At 41.2% G+C, this 23,184-nt stretch overlaps 1 protein-coding gene across 10 annotated transcripts in view; it reads right to left on the reverse strand.

Moving 5' to 3' along the window:
• DNAH14 (dynein axonemal heavy chain 14) overlaps window positions 1-23,184 on the reverse strand; it is a 125,144-nt gene that overhangs the window by 48,663 nt on the left and 53,297 nt on the right. For all 10 annotated transcript variants that reach the window (XM_029047438.2, XM_029047441.2, XM_029047439.2 and 7 more), the window contains 11 exons: window positions 22,666-22,755; window positions 19,035-19,181; window positions 16,637-16,852; window positions 13,611-13,701; window positions 11,088-11,305; window positions 9,711-9,963; window positions 7,826-7,955; window positions 6,477-6,706; window positions 5,191-5,307; window positions 4,222-4,380; window positions 1,938-2,070 (listed from right to left, as the gene is read on the reverse strand). In XM_029047438.2, coding sequence (XP_028903271.1) covers window positions 1,938-2,070; window positions 4,222-4,380; window positions 5,191-5,307; window positions 6,477-6,706; window positions 7,826-7,955; window positions 9,711-9,963; window positions 11,088-11,305; window positions 13,611-13,701; window positions 16,637-16,852; window positions 19,035-19,181; window positions 22,666-22,755 — 1,784 coding nt within the window. The remainder of the gene's footprint in view (window positions 1-1,937; window positions 2,071-4,221; window positions 4,381-5,190; window positions 5,308-6,476; window positions 6,707-7,825; window positions 7,956-9,710; window positions 9,964-11,087; window positions 11,306-13,610; window positions 13,702-16,636; window positions 16,853-19,034; window positions 19,182-22,665; window positions 22,756-23,184) is intronic.

Here is a 23,184-nt window from a genome sequence, read left to right on the forward strand (position 1 = left end):
CTGAATCAGGACCAGATGGATGCTTTCAAAATCACTAAGGGCATAGACAGGATAAACATGGAATTCTTTTTTGCCAAACACCTTCACTAGGACTTTGGGGCCCCCTTCCAAAGCTTCTTGAGGGTAGTAGGCTCAACACAAGCAAAGGATAAACTTTTCTACATAGCATGTGGAAGTTGTGCAGACAAATATAAATAGGTCCAAGAAGGGAGTTGGATAGAGGACGAGAGACCCATAACAGAACTTAGGTTGTTATATGATCCATCCCTAACCACAAAGCTGGATATCAGCCAAGGTTGCTGCAACAAGTAGATATAACCATTACCATAGATTAGTTGAAGCCCTTCAAGTGCAGCGGATAGCTAGGAAGATCCTCAGAACTTGAATTTTACCAAATGACACTGAAAGTGTGTAAATAGGAATGAAAGTGTGGAATACGATTCTTCTGAATAGCTGTTCGGTGGTAGCAAGGACAGGAAAGCTACTGCAAAGTGGTTTCTTTTCAAGACGAGATGCTTCCTCTTCTGCTACTACTGACCTTTAATATAGTGCCTATTATTTGTTTATTACTATCCCCATTAACAAAATTTGAGGTCAGATTTTCATTTCAAGTTCCTCTCCCTAAAGCTGTCTCTTCTATCCCAAGCACTCCTTCAATCATGCCAACTTTCTGTGCTATATAATCTAAGATTGCACAGTGCACTCATGTTTTGACCACAGTCTGTTTTTCCAACTCCGGATCAATGTCTTCCAACTCCCTGTGATAGACACAAGGATGGCATTACTATTGACTCATGTGAAAACTGGGTAAACTGAGGCATCTGCTTAGACCACATACTAAATTAACAGTAGAAAAGTAAACAGTCACTTCTCTCTGCTAGTCAGTGCAATACTTTATTCTGGAGACTTCACTGACCAACTACTTGCTTCTGAAAGCAATTTAACATATTGATTTTTAAGCTATAATTCAATTTTACTGAAGTAATGAGCTATTTCAATGTACAAAACACACCCCAGGGGCCTGTCTGAAAGAGTTCATGAATCTCCTTAAGGACTCACCTTACCATCAGAGAGTAATTTGGGCACAGAGACTAGAACTCAGTGTTAAAGAAAATGAAAGTATCAGGTGTTCTAGAGAGAGGGCTACAGTACACCATGCTCCTTCAAAGTACATCTCACTGCTCCTTCACAGTAGCTCAGCATGGGCCTAGGAGTCAGAAGATCATGGCTCTAATCCATGCTCCTCCACCTGTCTGCTGTGTGACCCTGGACAAGTCACTTCCCTTCTCTGGGCCTCAGTTACCTCATCTGTAAAATGGCATTTGAGACTGGGAGCCCCACGTGGGACAGGGATTGCTTCCAACCTGATTTGCTTGTACCTACCCCAGTGCTGGTGCATAGTAAGTACTTACATAACACAATTATTAATAGTAGTAGTTTCTGACTAGCTGGGGAAGTGCTTTCGGTTGCCATATTTATGTGTGAAGGAACCAGATTCAGGCATCTTTATCTTTGACTCTGGGTTCATAAACCCCCATCCAAGTTAATAAGAGTCTTAGATAGTAACCATCTTCATAGTTATTGTGCTTCTATCTGACTTACACAGATGTTAAACCTTTGCACCAGATGTTTTTAATTTTTTTTCCCTACACATTATGTGACTTATCATTGGGTTTCCTAAAAAAGCCCCAACCTGCCCCTAATTCACCTTAAATAGGGAACAATCAGTTTTCCATAGCGAACGCTATTTAATTTTGGGGCATTCATGAAAGTGCTCCTCCAGTCAGAACTAAAGGATAATGATGCATAACTTGCTTTTTTGAGAAACGTCTGTTTGGTTGTTCTCCAAAATGCAGTTAATCATATTTAAAACTAATGTAATAATGTAACGTTAGGCAGCTAAGCCAGTTTTGTTTAAAATCCAATATTACACACACCTTGTTTTTTTAGTTTCACTATGATAGAAAATGTCTCCTAAAAGCGTTCCAGATTTCACATGTAATCCACCTTGGGTCTCAAGTTTTTTCAGCATTTGTTTAATTACGGCAGTCTTCCCCACACCAGTGTCTCCTAGAAAAATACAAGGAAATAAAGTTACAGCTTATGTACAGAAATCAACCAACAGGTCCTAACGAAGTGAAGGAGACCTCTATGGATTTCTTTCAGTTTTGAACTTTGAATATGTAGTGAGTTCAAATTTAAATCTTAAATTTGTTCTTTGCCATAACATCTTAATGGAAAGATTCCAATGATTAAAATCAGTTGTATAACATAGAATGCCGATTCTCAAACAATAGTTTGAATTCAAGCTTGAGGGACTAGGTAGGTACCTTTGGTTCTGATTCAGGTTACTTTATGGCTAAAAGGTGCCAGCCTTCTAGGTTTTAATGGGCTAAATCAAGCTCAGTTTCTGGCAAAATAATAACATTTGTTTATGTTAGTGGAACTTAGTGAAACTTGCTGCAACCACCTGGGTCTAAGCACACCTAAACAATCCTGGTTTGTAGCATTTCCTGGCTAACCTCATCTAATCAGTCAATCAACAGCATATTTACTTAGCACTTAAGAGAGTATAATACAGCAGAATTAGCAAACATGTTTCCTGCCCATAATGAATTTACAGTATAGAGGGGAAGTTTACCTGATCTGATTTAAGAGGAACTAAGGATTTAGGGACTACGGGTTTCTGATCATTTTAAGAATGAATTGCTCTGAAAAATAAAATGCAAATTAGAATTTATCTTCTTGAGGCAAAAGTTCAGTTTCTTCTGAAACTGAACTGCATGAAGTCCTGCTGGAATGATTCGTTTATTTGGACAAGTAAACTAAATCAATTTCGGAACAAGGAAAATTATATCTTGAGATAACAAACTGAAGCTTTTTTTAAGGTATTTGTTAAGTGCTTATTATGTACCAGGCCCTGTACTAAGCACTGGAGTAGGTATAAGTTAATCAAGTGGAGCAGAGTCCCTGTCCCACATACGGCACAGTTTTAACCCCCTTTTTTATAAATGAGGTAACTGAGGCACCGAGAAGTTAAGTGACTTGACCAAGTTCACACTGCAGACAAGTGGGAGAGGCAGAATTAGAAGCCAGGTCTCTCTGACTTCTGGGTCCATGCTCTATCCACTAGGACAAGCTGATTCCCAAGGTGGCTAGATAGCACTCTATGTACGAAAGGTTGTGTTGCCAGTCCAAACTATTTTGGCCATTTTTGTCATCTGGTCCAGTCAAGTGTTCAAACCACATGACAAACTTACTCTTAAGCATAAATGTCATAAGGCCCTAAATGACTGCTTGCCACCTTCTCAGTCACCAGGTCTTTTCATTCATTATTTTACTTTACTAATGCTCTGTTTCATTATCTCTCAGTGAGAAGAGAAAAATAAATTGCAAAAATTTATGTCTAAAATAAAAGCAGATGGTACTCCAAAAAAGAGAATAATTCAAACTCAGTTGGATTTTTCTTGAGAGTTAAAGGAGAAATATGGAGGTGTATTCACTTCTTGGTATGGCTTTAACTTGGGTCTGCAACACTGAATACTGTTTCCTCAATGTCAAAGACCAAAACATCCCACATGACCCAAAAGCAGACTGGGATTTCAAAATCCTCCATTCTCCCTAGCACTGACTGGCCCATACAACTGTCATTACATGCCACATCACCTGCCCTTATATTAACATTCTGAGTCCTAGATTCAAATTTCTTCAAATCTAAATGGACAATTTCAAGGAACATAAAGGAACACAACCCAGATAAAAGGAACAGGTACAGTATAATAATAATAAGAAGAAGAATAAGAATATCTGTTAAGTGCTTACTATGTACCAAGTACTGTACTAAGTGCTGGAATAGATACAAGATAATCAGGTCTGACAGTCCCTATCCAGCATGGGGACCACAGTCTAAGTAGGAGGAGGACAGGTGCTGAATCTCCATTTTACAAATCAGGAAACTGAGTAACAGAGAAGGTAAGTTAATGTCACACAGAAGACAAAAAATGGAACCAGGGTTAGAACCTAGGTCCTCTGATTTCCAGGCCCATTCTCTTTCCACTAGGATATGGTGTGATATAGGAGAATTAACTGTATTCATTTTGAAAAGTATTGATGAAAATAGGCATGTGATAGAAAAGACATTTCATTTAAATTAATTGGGCCCGAATGCCAATTTTTAGTATCACAGATTACAATTCACTTTATGAATTATATTTTTATTACCTGTGATAAGTACTGGATGCTTACTTCTTAGAAGAAGACTTATCAGAAATGAAAAACATACTGTATCTCTAGTAGAAATGTGATGAAGAAACACCTGGCATTCATCTTCATTCATTTCTTTATTCTTGGAAGCTTCAGAATTTGAGTTGGGTACAATTCCTAAATTTTTTAAAATAAGGTGCATTAATTTTGTGTTCTTTCTTAAATGACGGAGTTATTTTTCCTCCTACCGGTATCATGAATAGGTCATGAATAGGTGGGTAGGATAATCACATTCAATGTTTTACATTTTTACATAGTATTTATTGCTTTATGAATTCCTAATAGAGTTGCCCTAAAAAATTACTGTGAGCTCTATAACCAATCCACCTTAGACACTGCAACTGCCCCTGTACTTAGTTGGGTGCTCTGATTCCGTAACTTCTACTTGACACATGTTCACAGAGTGCTAAGAAACTAGATTTTGATGGCTTATTCAAATGTGAATGTGAAATTATACAGTATCTCATAAGAGACTGTGGGCTGCGAGAGAGTAAAAGGAAAATGGATGACAGCGGAATGCCCAAAAGATGCTGCAAAGTGAGTTGAAATTTGGAACCCGAAAGTAAGGAGGACAAGGAATCACTTTAAGGATACAGTAAAACAGGACCTCTAATAATGCTCCATCTCAGCTGAAAACTGACAATTGCCACACCCAGCCCAGTGCACTGCAATCATGATTAAGAGTGGCCCTTCTTGGCAGGGAAGCAAAAGCAAAAACAACAGCAGACACCACATACAACAAACATGGGCTCAACAGGAGACAGACTATTTGTGCAGCATATGTTTGGGGCTTTGGTTCCCGCACTGGCCTTTCAGTCACCTGTGTACCTACTGTTGAATTTTACAGTCTTTCTGGATATGAAAACCAACAAAATTTATAATTTTAAAATCATAACCTCACTATGGGTTTCCATAGGCAAATCTTACCATTTTGAATTAAAAACTGAGTACTGGGAACAAGGTCTGACCAAGGTGCAAAATCACCCGTTTGTAAATCCACAAAATAGCCAAAGATCGAGCACTCTCCACGTGGCAAATGAATGGCTAAGAATAATTAAAAGAAATTCAGACATAAGACCAAGGAAATGAAAAGGTCATATTGGCAAATGTTTTCATAACCACAATGATGTAAACTGGATTTTTGAAAAATGTGTGGTCAAAACAAGTCATTCCTAAAATAATGCAATCCAAGAACAGCTAAGCATTCACTTAGAAAACTCAGGAGGAGGGTTTGCTTCTGATGTATCATTTTTTAATGGCAGAAAACACAGGTGTCAAACCACCCCAGCTCCCTTTCCCCACAGCCATTAAAAATAGTTAATGGTTCAAAAAAATAGGCTCAGGACCCCATAAAATCTTGCCCAATTTAGGCCTTGCTGATTTCCTTGGACTTGAAAAGCCATCAGTAGCTGTCGCTATTCTTATTACCATGGAAATAGGGAAGGTGCCTCTGACTGGGTAAGATAGTTTGAGAATTAAAGGAATTGGAATGAAATGTCAAGAGAGCAATTAATCTGGTGGTTTTTGATATCTTTTTTTGAGTGTACTATTTTCAGAGAACGTCATTCAATATGGCAGGGACATTCATGAACTGAGGGAGAAAGCAGGAGTTGTCTGTTCATTTGCATCAAGGGGACAGATAAATGACTTGGCAGGAATTTGTAAAACATGTACTCCTAAATTACCTTATCATCCCTTTTCCCTACAGTAAAAAAGAATGGATTCCAATGTAGGAGAGATTAAGCATACCATCTGACGTCCTGTGAAACAGCAGCAGTGCCACTGGGTGAAAATTATTAGTCTATTCCATTTAGTAATGTCACAGAGACCCACTTTTGCACAACTTTTACGCCATCTAAGCAGTCCTGGTCTCCCGTGAAACCCTCCTACACTCTGACTACTTCCTGAGTGGATGTGATGAAATCATCTCTGGGCTGAAGCTGTTCTGGGGCTGGGTTTGGCTCTAGGATGGATTGACCTGCTCTTCTTGGTCCAAAGACTTAAATGACTGGGGTGGTTGTTAAGAAATTACTGATAACTGCTTTTAGTCCTAGTATTTGCCATAAATTCAAAAGAGACCTTAAGACCAAAAATGAACATCTTTCCATTCAGATTTTTAAAATGGGAACTTCATTAAAAAGATTTCAAATATAAATGATTCAATAACAAGAACAAATGTAGCTACATGTAGCATAAACACAGTCAAACTTTACCTAATGGTGGTTCCCCTTCAAATAATTCATGAACTAGACTGTCAAAGTCATATGTTACTTTGGCAAGAAACTCGTGTCCGTAACTTAAGCTAATCAGCGTGTCATCTTCATGTTCATCTTCCCGTTTTAAGACACCCCCAAATGCCCAAGTAAAAGCAAACACAAAAATCTTCTGAAACAGCTGTGACAGATTTTCAGGGCACCTCTCGAGATACCACTTTTGCTCGTCCCTAGAAATAAGTAAAGGGAAAAAGAAACGAGATCAACAACTCAGCTCTCATCGGTGTTTTCAAATGTTACATTATCAGCAACTAACATTAGGAAGCAGCACGAGAGCTCACAGGGTGGAAAAGCTCAACCAGATTCATCTCTCTTGTCTATGTGATTCCCCAGACAACTTAACTAATAGCCCTGTTCACAGACAGGCCAGATATGGTAGTCTATGTCAAATTTACTGCAGAAACAATTTAGAAACCAAGAAACTTAAGGGAACAGAAAATAACAAATCCCTAGCACTGTCATCTGGGTGGAATTTGGGTGGAAGCAGTTGCAACAATCTTCTTTCCCCTTCCCCTGTCTGTAACCTATTTTAATGCTTGTTTCTCTGACTAGATTTTAAGTTCCCAAAGGGCCCAGATCGTGTCTACCAACTCTACTGTACTCTTCCAAGTGCTTAGTTCAATGCTCTGCATACAGTAAGCGCTGAATAAATACCGTTGATCGAAGAACGACTTTCGCTTCTCTTCGAACCAAAGTTACGCATTCAACCCCATTTCCTGTCGAGTTACTTAAAGTTAGCCTTGTCTCAATCCAATATGCACCCCCCCGGTATTACTGTTGAACACATGGGAAACCTTCTGTCCTGCAAGTCCCCTGTCAACACCCCAGCCACAGTGTAGGCAGTGGGAGGGGAACAACGGCAAGGTGGAGGAGCTGAAAGTGGCTACAGGTAGCAGTGGTAATGAAATCTATGTGGCATGGGAGGACCCCACCACCAGCCCCCTCAGGACTTCTCTTCCTCACCCATCTTCTAGGGGTCCCCTTGATCCCGCCAAGGGAAGGATCCCTCCCCCGCATCAAGCTCCCACTCCTGCAAGCCACCTCATTCCCATCACCGTTGCCAGTGGCTTACAGTAACATCGAGGGAAGGGCTAGGAAGGGCAGGGTGAGACGACTTCTTTAGCACACTCACTGAAGATCTGAACGTTTCCAACTGGCTGCCACTGGACCTCTCCCTCTCCTTCCCTTCCCCCTCTCTCCCCTCCCTTTTCACTTCCCTTTCTCCTTTTCTATTTCCTACTTTGTCCCCCTTTTCCTCTCCCACTCCTTTAGGTGAAGGTAGAGCTGACCTCTTCTTATTTTCTATCACAGGTGTTGAAACTTGGTTCTTGAATTTAACCAAAGATGGCAAAGTATGGAGAGAGGTAGCTTTGTTCATTACTGAGCCATTTCCATCACTTTCAGCCTTGTTAAAATCATCTTAAAGAATGAGAAGAATTAAATTTTCATTATGTTTTTAAAATCTTCTATTAACCCAAGATTAATTTTCTGTGCAAAACGTTTTAACCTGATTTCTAGCACAGGTTTAGGGAACAGAGCTATACTTCTGACTTGGAACCAGATGGTGGGTTATAACCTCCCCCATCCTGAACCCTTCGCCAGGTTACTGAAGCAAGCAGTGTGGCCTAGTGGAAAGAGTGCAGGCCTTGAGAGTCAGAGGACCTGGGTCTTAATCCCAACTATGTCACTTGCTTGGAGATTCAATACCTAGTTTCCCTCCAACTTAGACTATGAGCCTCTTGTGGCAAAGGAACTGATTATCTTGTAATAATATTATTAATAATGGTATTTGTTAAGCGCTTACTCTGTGCAAAGTACTGTTCTAAGTGCTGGGTGGGGGATAAAAGGTGATCAGGTTGTTCCACGTGAGGCTCACAGGGTTGCTTCAGGAAGGCCTGCTATCAGGAGGTTTACAGTGATCCTGCCATCCACACAGCTTGTATCAGAATTCAACTTTTAGTCCCTCTGAAAAAGAGCCTCTTTTTGTCGGATATCCAGAATGGGAACAGCAGGTTGGGGTACAAGAGGCAACCTCCAGCAAACCTCCTCCAAAAGGGCATCCCCGATTAAGCCCTCTTTTCTTTTTCTTCCACTCGTTTCTGTGTTGCCATGACTTATTCCCTTTATTCATCCCCCCTCCCTGCCCCTCCGCACTTATGTACATATATGTGATTTTATTTACTTAACGTTTGTCTTTCCCTCTAGACTGTGGCAGGGAATGTGTGACTGTGACTTGCTATGGCAGGAATATGTCTGCTACATAATACTCTCCCAATACAACTGACTGAGATCAGTCACTACATTGGGTAGGTGAAGAAAGACTGGACGCGCAACTAACCCACGGGTGAGAGATAAATCAGGAGAGAACTGTGACAGAAAAACCAAGGGCAGATACTGTTTTCGGGATAAGGGAGTGATCTACAGTGTCAGAGGCAACCGAGCAGATGAGGAGAGTTAGGATAGAATAATGTCCATTAGATTTGGCAAGGCAGTGGTCTCAGTGGAGTGAAGGGAGAAAAAACTAGACTGTCTGTGGTCAAGAAAGACTTTGGAACAGAGGAAGTGGTGACAGCGATAAAGCCAAAGGCTTGGGAGTCAGGAAACTTGAAACCTAATCCTGGTTCAACCACTTGCCTGCTGTGTGATCAGGGCCAAGCCACTTAACTTCTGTGACTGTTTCCTTGTCTATAAAAATGGGGATACATGACCTGTTTTCCCTCTCCCTTAGACTGTGATCATCAAGCAAGTCAGAGACTTGATCCACTAATACTGCATCTACTCCAGCAATTAGTGCAGTGTTAGGTACATAATAAACACTTGACAAATGCCACAGTTATTATTATTATTATTACTATTAGTAGGAGTGTACAAGCTTGGTGTAGAGGATGGTGTTGAGGTTTTGGATTTGTGAATCAAGAGAGGATTGGTTGGCTAAGGAGTCCAAATGGGATATGATGGCCTGAGATATGAGGAGGGGGTGTCTAGATAGCAAGAAGTCTCTGTGTGGAGAGAGTACATTTCCTAAATACAACTTGTTCATGAAAATGTACAAATATATACTGAGCTACCTTTGGGTGGAAATCTTGAAAAAGGACTCCTAATACAAGTCAAAGATGTAAATACGTGAAAAATAAAGGAATCATTAAATTTAACCTGGAAAAAAAGTGAGCTTACTTTGACCAAAACCTCCATTCTTGCTCATGAAATCAATGAAAGCACCAAGGATTCTACACAGGTTCATGACAACTCCTTCCTCCTGAACAGGAAATGGTTGCATTTTCTTATGTTTTTTTAAAAAGTTGAGTCCTTCTTTCACACTTTTTTCAAATAAGCTTTCAAGACATTTTACACCACTTGGTGTGATAATGTGAGAATTTTTGCAAAGCCATGTCTTAATATATGGCTCCCATCCCAGATCAACAGGATCCTGATAATGACAAGAGACAGCATATAGGATCAGCAAATTAAACTGTGAATACACCATATGAACATACATTTTTCATATTAAAGATGGAATAGAAAACTCCTAAAAAGAAGATTGAAGGCATCTAAAGGGGAACGAGGTGGGGTTCAAAGAATCTGAAGGGAACCGCCTCGGAGCTGGTGTTTGCTGGGGCTTATAACAAGAACTCCCGAGGATGACTGAGGGATGACATGCTCACAGAGAAAATACTTCAAGTAGCTGAGGGGAGGGTCACGCCCCTGCAAAAAGCTGCCTCGAGTAGCGGGTTTATGGTGAAGGGTGGGTGGTGCAGTTTTCCTTGGGTTGAAATGAGATGATGGGTAGATGGTTATTCTGGTACTAGTTTAGGATTCTGTTGTTCAGCTGTTGAAATTGCAATATTTAACTACTGATTTTCGGCTGACCAAAGAGCGTGCCAGTATTAACTGGTGTTGGCAATTCAGAGACTTACTATCACTTAGGGAAGTGGGGGTTATGACATTCCTCCAAACCTCAGCAGCCAGGTTTCAAGACTGACCAGTTGAAATGTGCCTTCTGGGAGTGTTCCACATCTAAGAGTCATAGGATGGTGGTAGTACACTCCTGAAGATGCCTTGCGGTACACTGGTGTGGACTGCCAATGAAGTGCTCACCATGGGCACTAGGATCCTGGGGCTTTAACTGACTGACCTTAAGAGTGAGTGGAAGTGAGTGAAAGCCACAGAGGCGGGGGCTGAAGCCAACAATGAATGGTCAAAGAGGCTGGAGCCCAAGTCAAATCTCCAGGGTGGCTCCAGGCGGCTCCCCAAAGACCCTTAAATCTTCAGTCAAACTGAGTACAACTGCTCCTTCTTCCGTTTTCTGCCCTACAATATCCCTCATGATTTCCCTGGGATGATATTTTGATATCATCCTGGTAAAGATATTGGGTGAGAAAGGGAGATGTAGGGGATGTATTTCTCTCTCTTCACCTAGAACGGTGTTAGCCAGAACCCTCCTGGACATTCAAAAATAGAACTTAGCATATATTAAAAAGCTTTGTGGATGGAAGTCAGTTGAATAAGGACATGCTTTTTCCCCCATTAGGCACACTTTTCTTGAAAACCCACCATATAGACCATTGCACATCGACTAACAGTTGCAGGACTAGCTTGGGAAAGACTGTCAACTTCAAAAATCATTCTGATTTTCTCTGTTAAAAGTATTCTCTCACTGTTAGCAAGGCATAAGGTTCTGTTGTCATCCAGCACTGTGTTTAAATTTTCTATCCACTCAGTGTCTACTGGACCATCCAAGATTATCCACTGCCAGTCAGTAGATGTTTTATCTAGAGAAGAAAACATCTTCAGTTTGCAGTTTCTAATTCACAAACAACACAAAATACTTAGTCTAAATCAACTAGTTGGAAGGTCTACTATTTTATTGCATATTATTATGCAGTAACACCAGTACCCCCCACCTCGGGCACATAACCGCTGGAGTTCATTTACTAGGAGAGGTAGGGAAGCAGCACGGTCCAGTGGCTAAAGCACAGGTCTGAGAGTCAGAGGGATCTGGGTTCTAAACTGGGCTCCGTCACTTGTCTGCTCTGTGACCTTGGGCATGTCACTTCACTTCTCTGTGCCTCAGTTACCTCATCTGTAAAATGGGTTAAGTCTGTGAACCCTATCTGGGAGAGGAACTGCGTCCAACCTGATTTGCTTGTAGCTTAGTACGGTGTCTGGAACAAAGTTATTTTTATTATTAGTTTGGGCAATCACCCTAAATTGGCCTACGGACTGAATGGCTCCAGTTAAAGTCTCTCATCACTGCCAGATTCTGACCAGAACCAGCTTTTATGACTAATGAAATCCTCATCCATATTTATTTCCACGTCTAATAGCCTATACCAACTCCTTCCAGGACACTGTCCTCATTCTTGTCACCTTTCACTGTAACCTGGTCCCTCCCTATTCAACTTATTGATCTTTCAGACTACTGAGCACAGATAGCTGCCCTTGATGTACAGGGAAACATCCCTCATTTTCCCTGCTTCTCTGACTTGAACTGGGTAGTCATTTTACGTCAGGACTGAGTGCCAGTTACTACAATTTTGTTTCTTTTGGTTATTTCTGGCTTATTGCACTCAGACTTAAATATTTTAAGTCGCCATAGATTGCTCCTTCAATCTTCATAAGTTTTAGACTGTCACCCACACTTGAAGTTCCAGTGATTCGGAACTAGAATACAGAGCTTATAGGCCTCCTCCCAAATCACTGGAATTTAACTTACCTTTTGGCCTCAAATAAAAATAAATACCACCTGAAAAATTTGAAATATCCCTTCTGCTAATCGATTACCTAGAAATAAAACTACAGAAAACCTTTCTTCTATTGATCTTTCCTGTCCTAAGTGAAAGAGATTAGATAGACCTGATAGACTTCAGTCAGATGAAATAATACGTGGGTAGTTTGAAGGGATATTTTTAAAGTTTTACTGACTTGTGAGAATGCCCGTATGAACAAAAACAACGTGCTATATTAATAAATGCATTTCTGAAAATGTAATTTGTGAATGGGGAACAAAATTATCTGACAGAGTTCACCGTGTGGTTTGATCATACAACTAAACTGCTTGGCAAACATGAGTCTAATTAATCATTCTGAATGGAAACCATGGTCCATATGGTCCATGACCATACACTTCTTAAACAGAAACACCATACTGTGTTTTAAAAAGTCCTTGTAAAAAACAAAACTTTTAAAGTTTCAAATGATTTTACATCCCTGTGTTTTTCCCAAGTACTTTGAAATTTAAATTTTTTAAAGTGAAACGTGATGTGAAATAGAATATTGTTTCAGATGAAGAACAGCTTTATCACGCCACCCATCTTTCAAGCCAACAATATAGTAAAATAAATAATATCAAAAGCCCAATTCACTTGTCCAGAGTTCTCTAGGGTGCTACAATACAGCTCAGGAGCCTCATTCTTTGTTTGAAGCAGACATATGCCCATTTTATATAGAGTATCACTCCCTAGGCTGCAATGGTCTGTACTATCACTCATTCTGTTTCTTCCCAATATGCCTCTTTGGGGTACATTGGTGGGTTACAGATAAATGCAAGTTTCAATATGTAATGGCTTCACCAGACACACAAAATTATCATTTGTTAAATTCTCTCTTTCCCCGTTTACCCTTATGTTCCGTTCTACATTATTTTATGCCTTCTCTCTTCCCCGGCTGCTCTGTTTGTTAATATATAAAGGATCTCCTTATTAGGCCTCCTGATCAGGCTGTCAGGAGACCTGGACCATTCCTGGCTCTGGCAGGAGGTGGAACTTTCCAAGCCTCCATGGCAGTGCAATGGGGAAGGGGGCTTGAGACCCCATTTTTAGTTATCAAGATTTTTAGTTACCCTGGCAAGTGAACCCCTAGAACTTTTTCATACATAGTATAGAGTAGTACAAAAATCTAAAGATTATTAAACCTTTGCTAAACTACTAAACATCTCCTCCCTAAATAGTTATTAACTGACTAAAAAGTGTATGAAATTGGGGAAATTACTGAACAGGAAACAGAAGTTAGAGCTTCCATTTGTTTGGTGATTTTTTTATATTATTTATCATCACTCAATATAATGATAGCACTTACCATAACCCTGTTCTGTTGGGTTACTCTCTTTATCCTTCTCAAGAACATTATGAGCACATTCTTCTTGGTTTCCGGAATCAATTGTGAAAACCTAAAATATGACAGTAATATTCAAGATCTTCACAATGATCTATCATACTGACAAATATAAGAAGGATGTGAGCATATAGCAAGTTTTCAGTTTGACACTTCAAAGATAAGTGTACAAAATACATTTCATGCTTCTCTCTTAAAATTACCACACCAAATCCTGACTTTCTTCTTCCACTATTCCCACTATTAAATCCAAACATCCCCTCCGATTCAACTTTTAACTCAATTCCTGGGCCTCCACTCCACTGAACAAGTGTATCTGAGTCATTTCTTCATCAGTATTTATTGAGCACTTGTGACAACAGTACTATGCACTTGGGAGCACACAGTAAAAACAGATGACAAGGTCTCTGTCCTTGAAGATTTTACAATCTAATGCAGTAGACAGGCCGATACAGGTAGCATATATACACCGGAAACAAAAGGGAAAATAAAGATACATCTGATAACAATAAGCTTAGCAAATGAATAATGGAACTAAATCAACATAAGCATAAGTACTAAGGTTGCCAGGTGGACTCAGAAGGACTTGGGTCCTAATTCCAGCTCTGCACTTGCCTGCTGTGTGACCTTATCTGGTATTTGTTAAGCGCTTACTATGTGCAGAGCACTGTTCTAAGTGCTGGGGTAGATACAGGGTAATCAAGTTGTCTCACGAGAGGCTCACAGTTAATCCCCATTTTCTACAGATGAGGTAACTGAGGCACAGAGAAGTTAAGTGACGCCCATTGTCACACAGCTGACAAGTGGCAGAGTCGGGAGTCGAACCCATGACCTCTGTCTCCGATGCCCAGGCTCTTTCCACTGAGCCACGCTGCTTCCCCTTAGGCAAGCCACTTAACTTCTCTATGCCTCAACTGTATTTTTTGAGTGCTCACTGTATATAGAGCCCTGTATTAACGGCTTGGGAGAGTTCCATACAACAGGGTGGGCAGGTATGTCCGCTGCCCACAGTGAGCTTATGGTTTAGAGGAGGAGTTTACAGTTATCAGAGAGGATTGCAATATGCAGAGATGACCAACAGTTTTGGAGTCCTGTACCACCAATCTTCAAATCTTGTCCAAGAATGAAACAAAGAACATCTTGCACCCTACCCCGAGCTCCTACTCTCCAACTTTGTACCTCTCCATTCTGCTGCTCTCCTGGATAGCCTTTGAGCCCTGCTGGAATGCAGCAGATTCCTACACATTTAGGTTTTTTGGTTTAAAATCGGGACTTGTTTTAATTGTGAGTACGTGAAATACTCTTTCCAATAAAGCCACTTAGCTACATCACCAATTAGACATGCACCCAATTAAACCAACATTCATTAATTGAAAGGGTTGAGATCTGTTCTTTCTTTGCAACCTACAACAGTACTGGTACAGTAGTCTCCCCAGAGTGAGTACTCCAGAAATGATGTAATCTGAATAACTACATTTTCCTCCAAGTAGACTTTGGGGGCACACGTCTTTTTTTGTACACAGTTTTCAATCTTGCCACCAGATGGCAGGTATATTTAAAAGAAAGGAGCTTTGATCCAAGCAAGTCAAAAATTAAATCAGAACTACATGAATAAGCAGAGGTAAGTCTCATCATGCAGTAAAATTCCAGCCACGGGCTTTTTGTTATTTACAGATAAGGAAACAGTGCAATTTACTGGCATCATGGGGAAGAGTGCACCTCCTTTGCAATTAACACGTTAAGTGCTTGGGTTAAATAAGATTGCATAATTTGCCACAGGAGGGTAGTGCATAGTTAAAGACAGCTATCAAGATGTACCCTTGGTTATGCCATAAAATGAAGTTTCAATCATGTTTGACTACACTACTGTCAGGGAATTAGAACAAAATAAAAGGCACTGCTTTATAGGATTGCTTGGATGGCGTTTTGCAACTGCAGATTTCTGTATTAGAGAGCAACAAAGTTAGACAGAAGTCAAAATTTACACTGTGTACATGACAACATATTGGTGTGGGGCATCACTGTCTATCTGAGCATACTATCTCTGTCATTTTCAAAATTCCCTACATGAATACAATTGGTCTCTACTCTAACCTATATTTCTGCATGAGTGGTCCCCCCGCAGTGCTGGTTTGGAAGCATCCAATGAGATTTTGATTTCCTACCACCGTCAAAATATTTTAGTGTTGGTGCTGTTTCAATCAATGATTTCAACCTATCAGATTCTTTTGTGTGATATTCCTCTCCATACTGATACACATAACTATGTGATAGCAATATTATAGGGGATTTGACTGGCCATCAATCACACTATGCAATATGGACAGGAACCAAAAAAAGTATATATATATATTTATATGATTGAAAAATGATATTCCAGGTGGCACTTTCCTTCACCAGTGGTTTCAAAATACTTCAAAACAAAATAGAGGGGACTAAAAAACATGACTGCTTGGAAACAGAAGAAAATTTACTGAAGGGGTTAGACATGGCTAGTTGTATTAGAAAGTATATTCTACAGCTGGCACAAAAAACAAGGCATTTAAGGTCATCCAGGTACAGATTCGGTGCCAGTGTGTAGCCCCGATACACAGAGTCCAATAGTGTGTGAATGGATACCGACAACCACAGTCCCTGGACACAAGAAGATTTGTTTTCAGGCATCGTAGCCTAGTAGTACAAGTGCGACTGGACATCAGGAGAGGCAGATTCTAGTTCCAGTTCCACCACTTGCTTGTGCTATGACCTCGGGCACCTCACTTCATTTCTCCGGGCCTCAGTTTCCTTACGTGTAAAATGGGGAGACATTTTGTAAGCCCAGTGTGGGAGAGGGAATGTGTCCAATCTGATCATGTTGCATCTACCCCAGGGCCTGGCATATAATAAGCACTTAATAAAAATTATCACCTTGACTGCTATTACACTCTGTGCAGATGTTAGAAATATAACAATTCTGAAAAGGAAATATGGGATTTATTCAAAAAACTTACATTGGGAAAAGCTGAGGTTTCTGAAGTTATTTCGGGGTTTAGATCCATGCTTACATGCTTTCTAGTGGAATGCTTTACAAATTTTCGAACTGTTGACGATAATAAGCCATCAGACCATTCCATGGTGTTAGGATCCATTTGTCCGTACAGCTCCCCAAGAGTAATACACTTTGGGTTTAAAATATATGTTTCTACTTTTCCTTTTCTCACCGAAGTCTGCAAAAGACAATTGTTTTTGAAAAAACTGGACAGGCAATATCTTACTGTTTGTTCAGTCTCCTGTAAACTTCCATAGGGGTTGTACGGATTCTACTGTTCTTTAGCACAACTGGAAAAATGTTCGGATAAGAGGCAGCTAACAGAGTCACCAAATGCTAAACTGACCAATAGGGTCAGAGTACCTCTCCAGAGAAGACCTGGATTGTACTCAGGATGTGGGGCTGGGAGTGGGATTTCAACTCAGTAGGGCTTCTTTCTCCCAATCTATTTTCTCCCAGGCCTCACCCCCTGTGCCCAATCCTGAACCTCTCTTTTCATTTCTCCTACACTTCTATCATTCACCTCTCTGCTCTTCCTTCCTACCAGGTTATGGAGAGGAAGGGAGAGGTGATTCCAGTGGGGCAGTAATGGAGTCCAGCCTGAGGTAGCGGGAAAGGGTGGCAGTGGAGTTAAGACTCTGGTTTTGGGTTTATGAGAAAGAAATATGAGGTCCAAAATGGTGTGGGGAGGGGAGATAAAGAAGGAGAGGGTGCATTGGAGAAAGAAGCCCCAGCCCCAGGAGAAGGGAGAGAGGGGTACTATGTTTCTAATAAGACAGTTCAGAGTAGCAAGAGCAAGAGCTGAACAGGGAATGCTGTAGCTATCAAAAGGAACAGCGCCTTAAGCCACCAGTTTAGTGGAGGGCTATGGTAGGCATGAAGTGGTGTTCATTAAAAATGCACTGACTGAGATCAGAAGGAGGCTTGGTCAGGTCAGAGTAGATGGGAGAATTTACTTCTTGACTCATGTAGATTATATACCTGAGGAAATACCATAGCAAGTATCGGTTTCTAGTCTATTATGACCACTAGATCCTTTTCTACTCTACGTGGGGCTACTCAGTCATCTCGTCATCTACTGTCACTTTTATTTTTCAATCAAGTGCACTACCTTGCTTTTTACAACTGCTGAATGTCTCATCCTGCTTTTGTACTACTATTTTTCCAATCTGTCTAAATCACTTTGAATTCTTCTGTTATCTTCTACAGTTTTAACCACCTTACTCAATTTATCACAACCTGCAAGTTGGTGGATGAGTATGTTCTTCATTTACACATTCAGGTCATCAATGAAAATATTAAATAGAACTCCTTAAGGATGCCTGCCTGTAAGAAACCCCAAGTTGACGCAAAGCCGCTGAACACAACACTTTGGTTGAGCTCAACAACACGAGGGCCTCAGTATGGCTAAAAACACGTACTTTCCAAACTTAACAGGTTGGCTCAAAAATGAATTTATGCCTCTAAAACAACATCTGCCCACTGCTTAATTACCCTAGCAGGCACAATATCAGGTCTCCTAACTGAAGTGTGTCTACTTTTGGGGGATTCTCTAAAGAGCAATTCCTCTTTTCTAGTTTGGCTTTTAACCTTCAGTCCTAAGTGGAGATTTCCCTGGTCAATTGTTACATTTGTTCTTTCTTGTCAAAGTGAAAGGGGAAGAATTAAGACTCTTCCTTTTCATAATACTATTCTGTGTCTGAAATCATTTTTCCCATCCAGTCTACTCTTGTCTGTCCGTCTCCCCCGATCAGACTGTAAGCCCGTCAAACGGCAGGGACTGTCTCTATCTGTTGCCGACTTGTTCATCCCAAGCACTTAGTACAGTGCTCTGCACATAGTAAGCGCTCAATAAATACTATTGAATGAATGAATACTACGGTAGAATAATTTTCCACAGTAGCTTTGTTTGATTACCAATTGATTGCCATTTACATTCAGTGTTGGGGGCATCCCTGTAGCTTTACCTTTTGTTCTTTAAGAGTCTGCTGCAGAATTTCTGTTCATGGCATGCATCTGCTCAGTGAAGGGTGTGGAGGAGGAAGGAGAAGGGGGCAGGCTATAGTGTTTCTAAAGAATCAATCCACTTCTCTTGGAGAGTTCAGTGGAGTTATCTCAGTGCTGCACTTCCTCAACTCCCCCGCTCCAAACACCGCCCAAAGGCCTTATGGGGTTTGTCTTAATCTCTATCCATCTCGGACCTCCTAAAGCCTGAAATGTCACAGCTGGGAAACTAGCCAGGCTTGGCTAACTAAATGTTGGCATTTCTTTTTGTGTAAATGAGCTTTAAAATTCTCTTAGCGTTCGAAGGAAGATGGAAATTTATATAACAGCTTTAAACAAGCATCTAGACTTCTTACCTTCATAATACTCCTTGGTTTGGTACCACAATTGTCGGGTGATATTAAATTTATGGACGGCAAGATTATTAACACTTTTTCCAAAATTTTTCGGACTGTTGTCTTTCCTCCACCTGTGGGGCCAACTAACATCACACCAAGACATGCCTGGAAAAAAATAGGCAAAGATTAAACCATTAAAGAGACAGAGAGACAAGTGGAAGATTCCTATTCTCTTCCTGCCACACCACCCCTCTAATAATAATAACAACAATGATTTTGGTATTCATTAAGCACTTACTATGCACCAGGCACTGTTCTAAGCACTGGGGTAGATACAAGGTGATCCGCCCTTTCCTCTCCACCCAAACGGCTACCTTACTGCTACAGGCTCTCGTTATATCCCAGCTAGACTACTGTGTCAGCCTTCTCTCTGACCTCCCTTCCTCCTCTCTCGCCCCGCTCCGGTCTATTCTTCACTCCGCTGCCCGGCTCATCTTCCCGCAGAAACGATCTGGACATGTCACTCCCCTTCTTAAACAACTCCAGTGGTTGCCTATCAACCTCCGCTCCAAACAAAAACTCCTCACTCTAGGCTTCAAGGCTCTACATCACCTTGCCCCTTCCTACCTCTCCTCCCTTCTCTCTTTCTACCGCCCACCCCGCACGCTCCGCTCCTCTGCCGCCCACCTCCTCACCGTCCCTCGGTCTCGCCTATCCCGCCATCGACCCCTGGGCCACGTCCTCCCGCGGTCCTGGAACGCCCTCCCTCCTCACCTCCGCCAAACTGATTCTCTTCCCCTCTTCAAAACCCTACTTAAAACTCACCTCCTCCAAGAGGCCTTCCCAGACTGAGCTCCTCTTCTCCCTCTACCACCCCCCCTTTACCTCTCTGCAGCTAAACCCTCTTTTCCCCTTTCCCTCTGCTCCTCCACCTCTCCCTTCCCATCCCCACAGCACTGTACTCGTCCGCTCAACTGTATATATTTCCATTACCCTATTTATTTTGTTAATGAATTGTACATTGCCTTGATTCTATTTAGTTGCCATCGTTTTTACGAGATGTTCTTCCCCTTGGCTCTATTTATTGCCATTGTTCTCGTCTGTCCGTCTCCCCCGATTAGACCGTAAACCCGTCAAACGGCAGGGACTGTCTCTATCTGTTGCCGACTTGTTCATTCCAAGCGCTTAGTCCAGTGCCCTGCACATAGTAAGCACTCAATAAATACTATTGAGGGAATGAATGAAAGGTTGTCCCATGTGGGGCTCACAGTCTATCCCATGATGCACATCCACAGCATTTATGGACTTATCCATAAATTATTTATATTAATATCTGTTTCCACCTCTAAATTTTAAGCTCACTGTGTCAGTCGAGTCTGCTTTAATGTATTCTCCCAAGCACTTAGTGCAGTGCTTACACAGTAGCCGCTCAAAGAATACCATTGCCTGATCTGGTCAGCCCAGGGGAGGGAAAGACATCCAGCTAAGATTTCAGACCACTCCTCCCTGACCTTTTAATTGGGGCTGGAAGCAATGTTGGTGCTGGGCTGCTGCTGGTGCCAGGGTATTCTCTCAGGGAATCTGGCACCGGGTAATTGAGGCAAAGAGGGCCTTCGGGGGCCCAGAGAGCAGAACTGACTGTGAAAGCAGAACATCTTAGAACTAGGAATCAGGCTACCAATGTCAGTGAATCAGTCTCTCTCTCTCTCTCACACACACATACACACACTCCAAATTGTGCAAATTTGTTTAAAGTAAATTAGAATATAAAGAACTAAAAATGATCCAAATACATCAAAGAATCAGGTCAATCGGAGCCAAATGAGTTTGTACTGTAATCATTCCCCCTTTTCTGAATTATTGTAGTCATAACTTGGTATAAAAAATGGTTCCATTCCTGAAAAATGTTCAGAAAGGTGAAGTTTGGCCTATTGAACTCTATTTTCCCATTGACTTCAATCACTGATCCATCAATCCTATTTATTCAGGGCTTACTGTGTGCAGCGAGCACCATATTAAGTATTTGGGATAGTACAATATAAAAGAGTTGGTAGACATGTTCCTTGTCCATAGGGAGTGTATAGAGTGGGAGACAGACATTATCTAAACTAATTATGGAATTGAATTTTAGGGCTGTGGAGCTGAGGAAGGGGTGAATAAAGGGCGCAAATCCAAGTGCAAGGGTGGTGCAGAAGGGAGTGGGAGAAGAGGAAATGAGGGCTTACTATTCTCCCACTCCCCTGTCTCCTTTGCACTTCGATTTGCTCCCCTTTATTTACCTCTCCCTCAGCCCAACAGCGTTATGTATATACCTGCAATTTATTTATATTAATGCCTGCATTCCACTTCTAGGCTTTAAGCTCACTGTGGGCGGGGAACGTGTCTACCAACTCTGTTATACTGTACTCTCCTCAAGCACTTAGTACAGTGCTCTACAGACGGTAGGCACTCGATAGGACTAATTGTTTAGTACAGTGCTCTGCATACAGTAATCGCTCAATAAATGAGTGTTTGAAATTTGTCCCTAATTTATAATTCAATTATTGCAAAATTCCATTCACTGAACTGCCCTACAATAATACCTATAGCAATTTAAACACATACCTCTATGTCATATTGTTTGTTCTTCTATATATGGTGGTTTCTCACTGAAATTGTTTCTAATAGTCGTGTCAATCTAATGATTATTTAATATTGTCAACGGAAGTCCAAGAGTCAATAAAATCAGGAATTTCCCTAATTGCTTCCCCTCCCCAACTACCTTAATCCTATCAGAGCCCTGTTCTTCATTCTGCCTCCAATGAGGTTTCCTCCAACTATCCCTTCACTAACTCCTTGTTTCTCTCATCATTTCTCTCCTTACTTTTCCCTCTCATTCCTTAGCCCTCATTTTACCTTTCCCATTCCATTTATTTTTGCCTGTACCTCTTCTCCCTCTTCCTCACTCCTGTTCCCTTCTCTCTCCTTACACGTTGGGGAAGATACGAGGGAAAAGGAATTTGTTTGTGGGTGTGAGTGTGGGGGCGGGGGGATGGGTGCCGAGAGGGGAGAGTAGTGGGAGAAGAGGGAAGTGAGGATGTAGGGGAGAGATGAAAGCAACACTCCAAGATGCAGCAGAGTGTCTGCTGGGTGGAGGAAGATAAGAGAGAATAAATTGATTGGGGTAATGAGGAAGAAAGAAGTGAATGAACAAGAGAAACAGGATAGTCTAAGAGGAGGGCGGAAAAGTTGGCATGGAAGTGAGGGCAGAGATTCCCTCAGGGCAGGATGGAGCCAGGCAATCAGTACTGAACAGTTTCAGTAGGAAATCGCTCAAGGGGAGTGGGGGAAGTGAGTGATTTGTAAAGCGGGGAGGGGCAGGCAGGAGAGGGAGGGAGAGATGGAGAGAGAGACAGAGAGAGGCAGAGACGGAGTGTTTGTGCATCAATGAGGGTTTTAAGGTGAAACTGTGAAATTATATTTCTCTACATCATCTGGGTGGGGAAATCCCATAATGGGAGGTGAGTGAAGCTTGTGGGGAGTAAGTAATGAATTCCCCATGAGGTAGTTAATTCTTTAGGAGAAAAGTTGATTTAGAGTTCTGGGAATTTTTATGTTTAGATGTTATTTACTTTTTGATAATTTATTACTTCCCCCTGTCTACACTTACCTGAATTTGATTATGAAATTGTATAACCTTCTCTTTCTGAGATGTCCAAGGCTGCAAACCTAATTGATGTGTTACAATAGATATTGCTTTCTAAATGAGAAAAACACAACACATAAGTAAATGCTTTTATGCAATCCAGAAAACAGTTAACTGCCTATTTCTCCCTCCAATTGCCTAAACAGATAACAGAAGCAATTCCAGTAGCTCTGGTTGACAAAGTAGGAATGCTGCCACAAAACTTCTGCCATAGTTCTGCCATAGTTCTGGTTCTGCACTAAAATAATGTAGCATATTGCAAGATGCATGGATTTTGTACACTATCAATGTACTTTCTTGTGAAAATGATTTGCAAGCTTAACTACAATGCTCTAGATTAAAGAAATCTCAAGTGGACAATCATTATGTGCAATGAGAAGCTAGTACAGATATAACATAAAAGGCAGTTTAAGTACAGTAAACTCTGTGAAATATAGCCTACTGAATGTGTGCATGTGTGTGTGTGGAGGGCCCTCCTGGACC

Source organism: Ornithorhynchus anatinus, chromosome 19, assembly GCF_004115215.2.
Source record: "Ornithorhynchus anatinus isolate Pmale09 chromosome 19, mOrnAna1.pri.v4, whole genome shotgun sequence".
NCBI lineage: Eukaryota > Metazoa > Chordata > Mammalia > Monotremata > Ornithorhynchidae > Ornithorhynchus > Ornithorhynchus anatinus.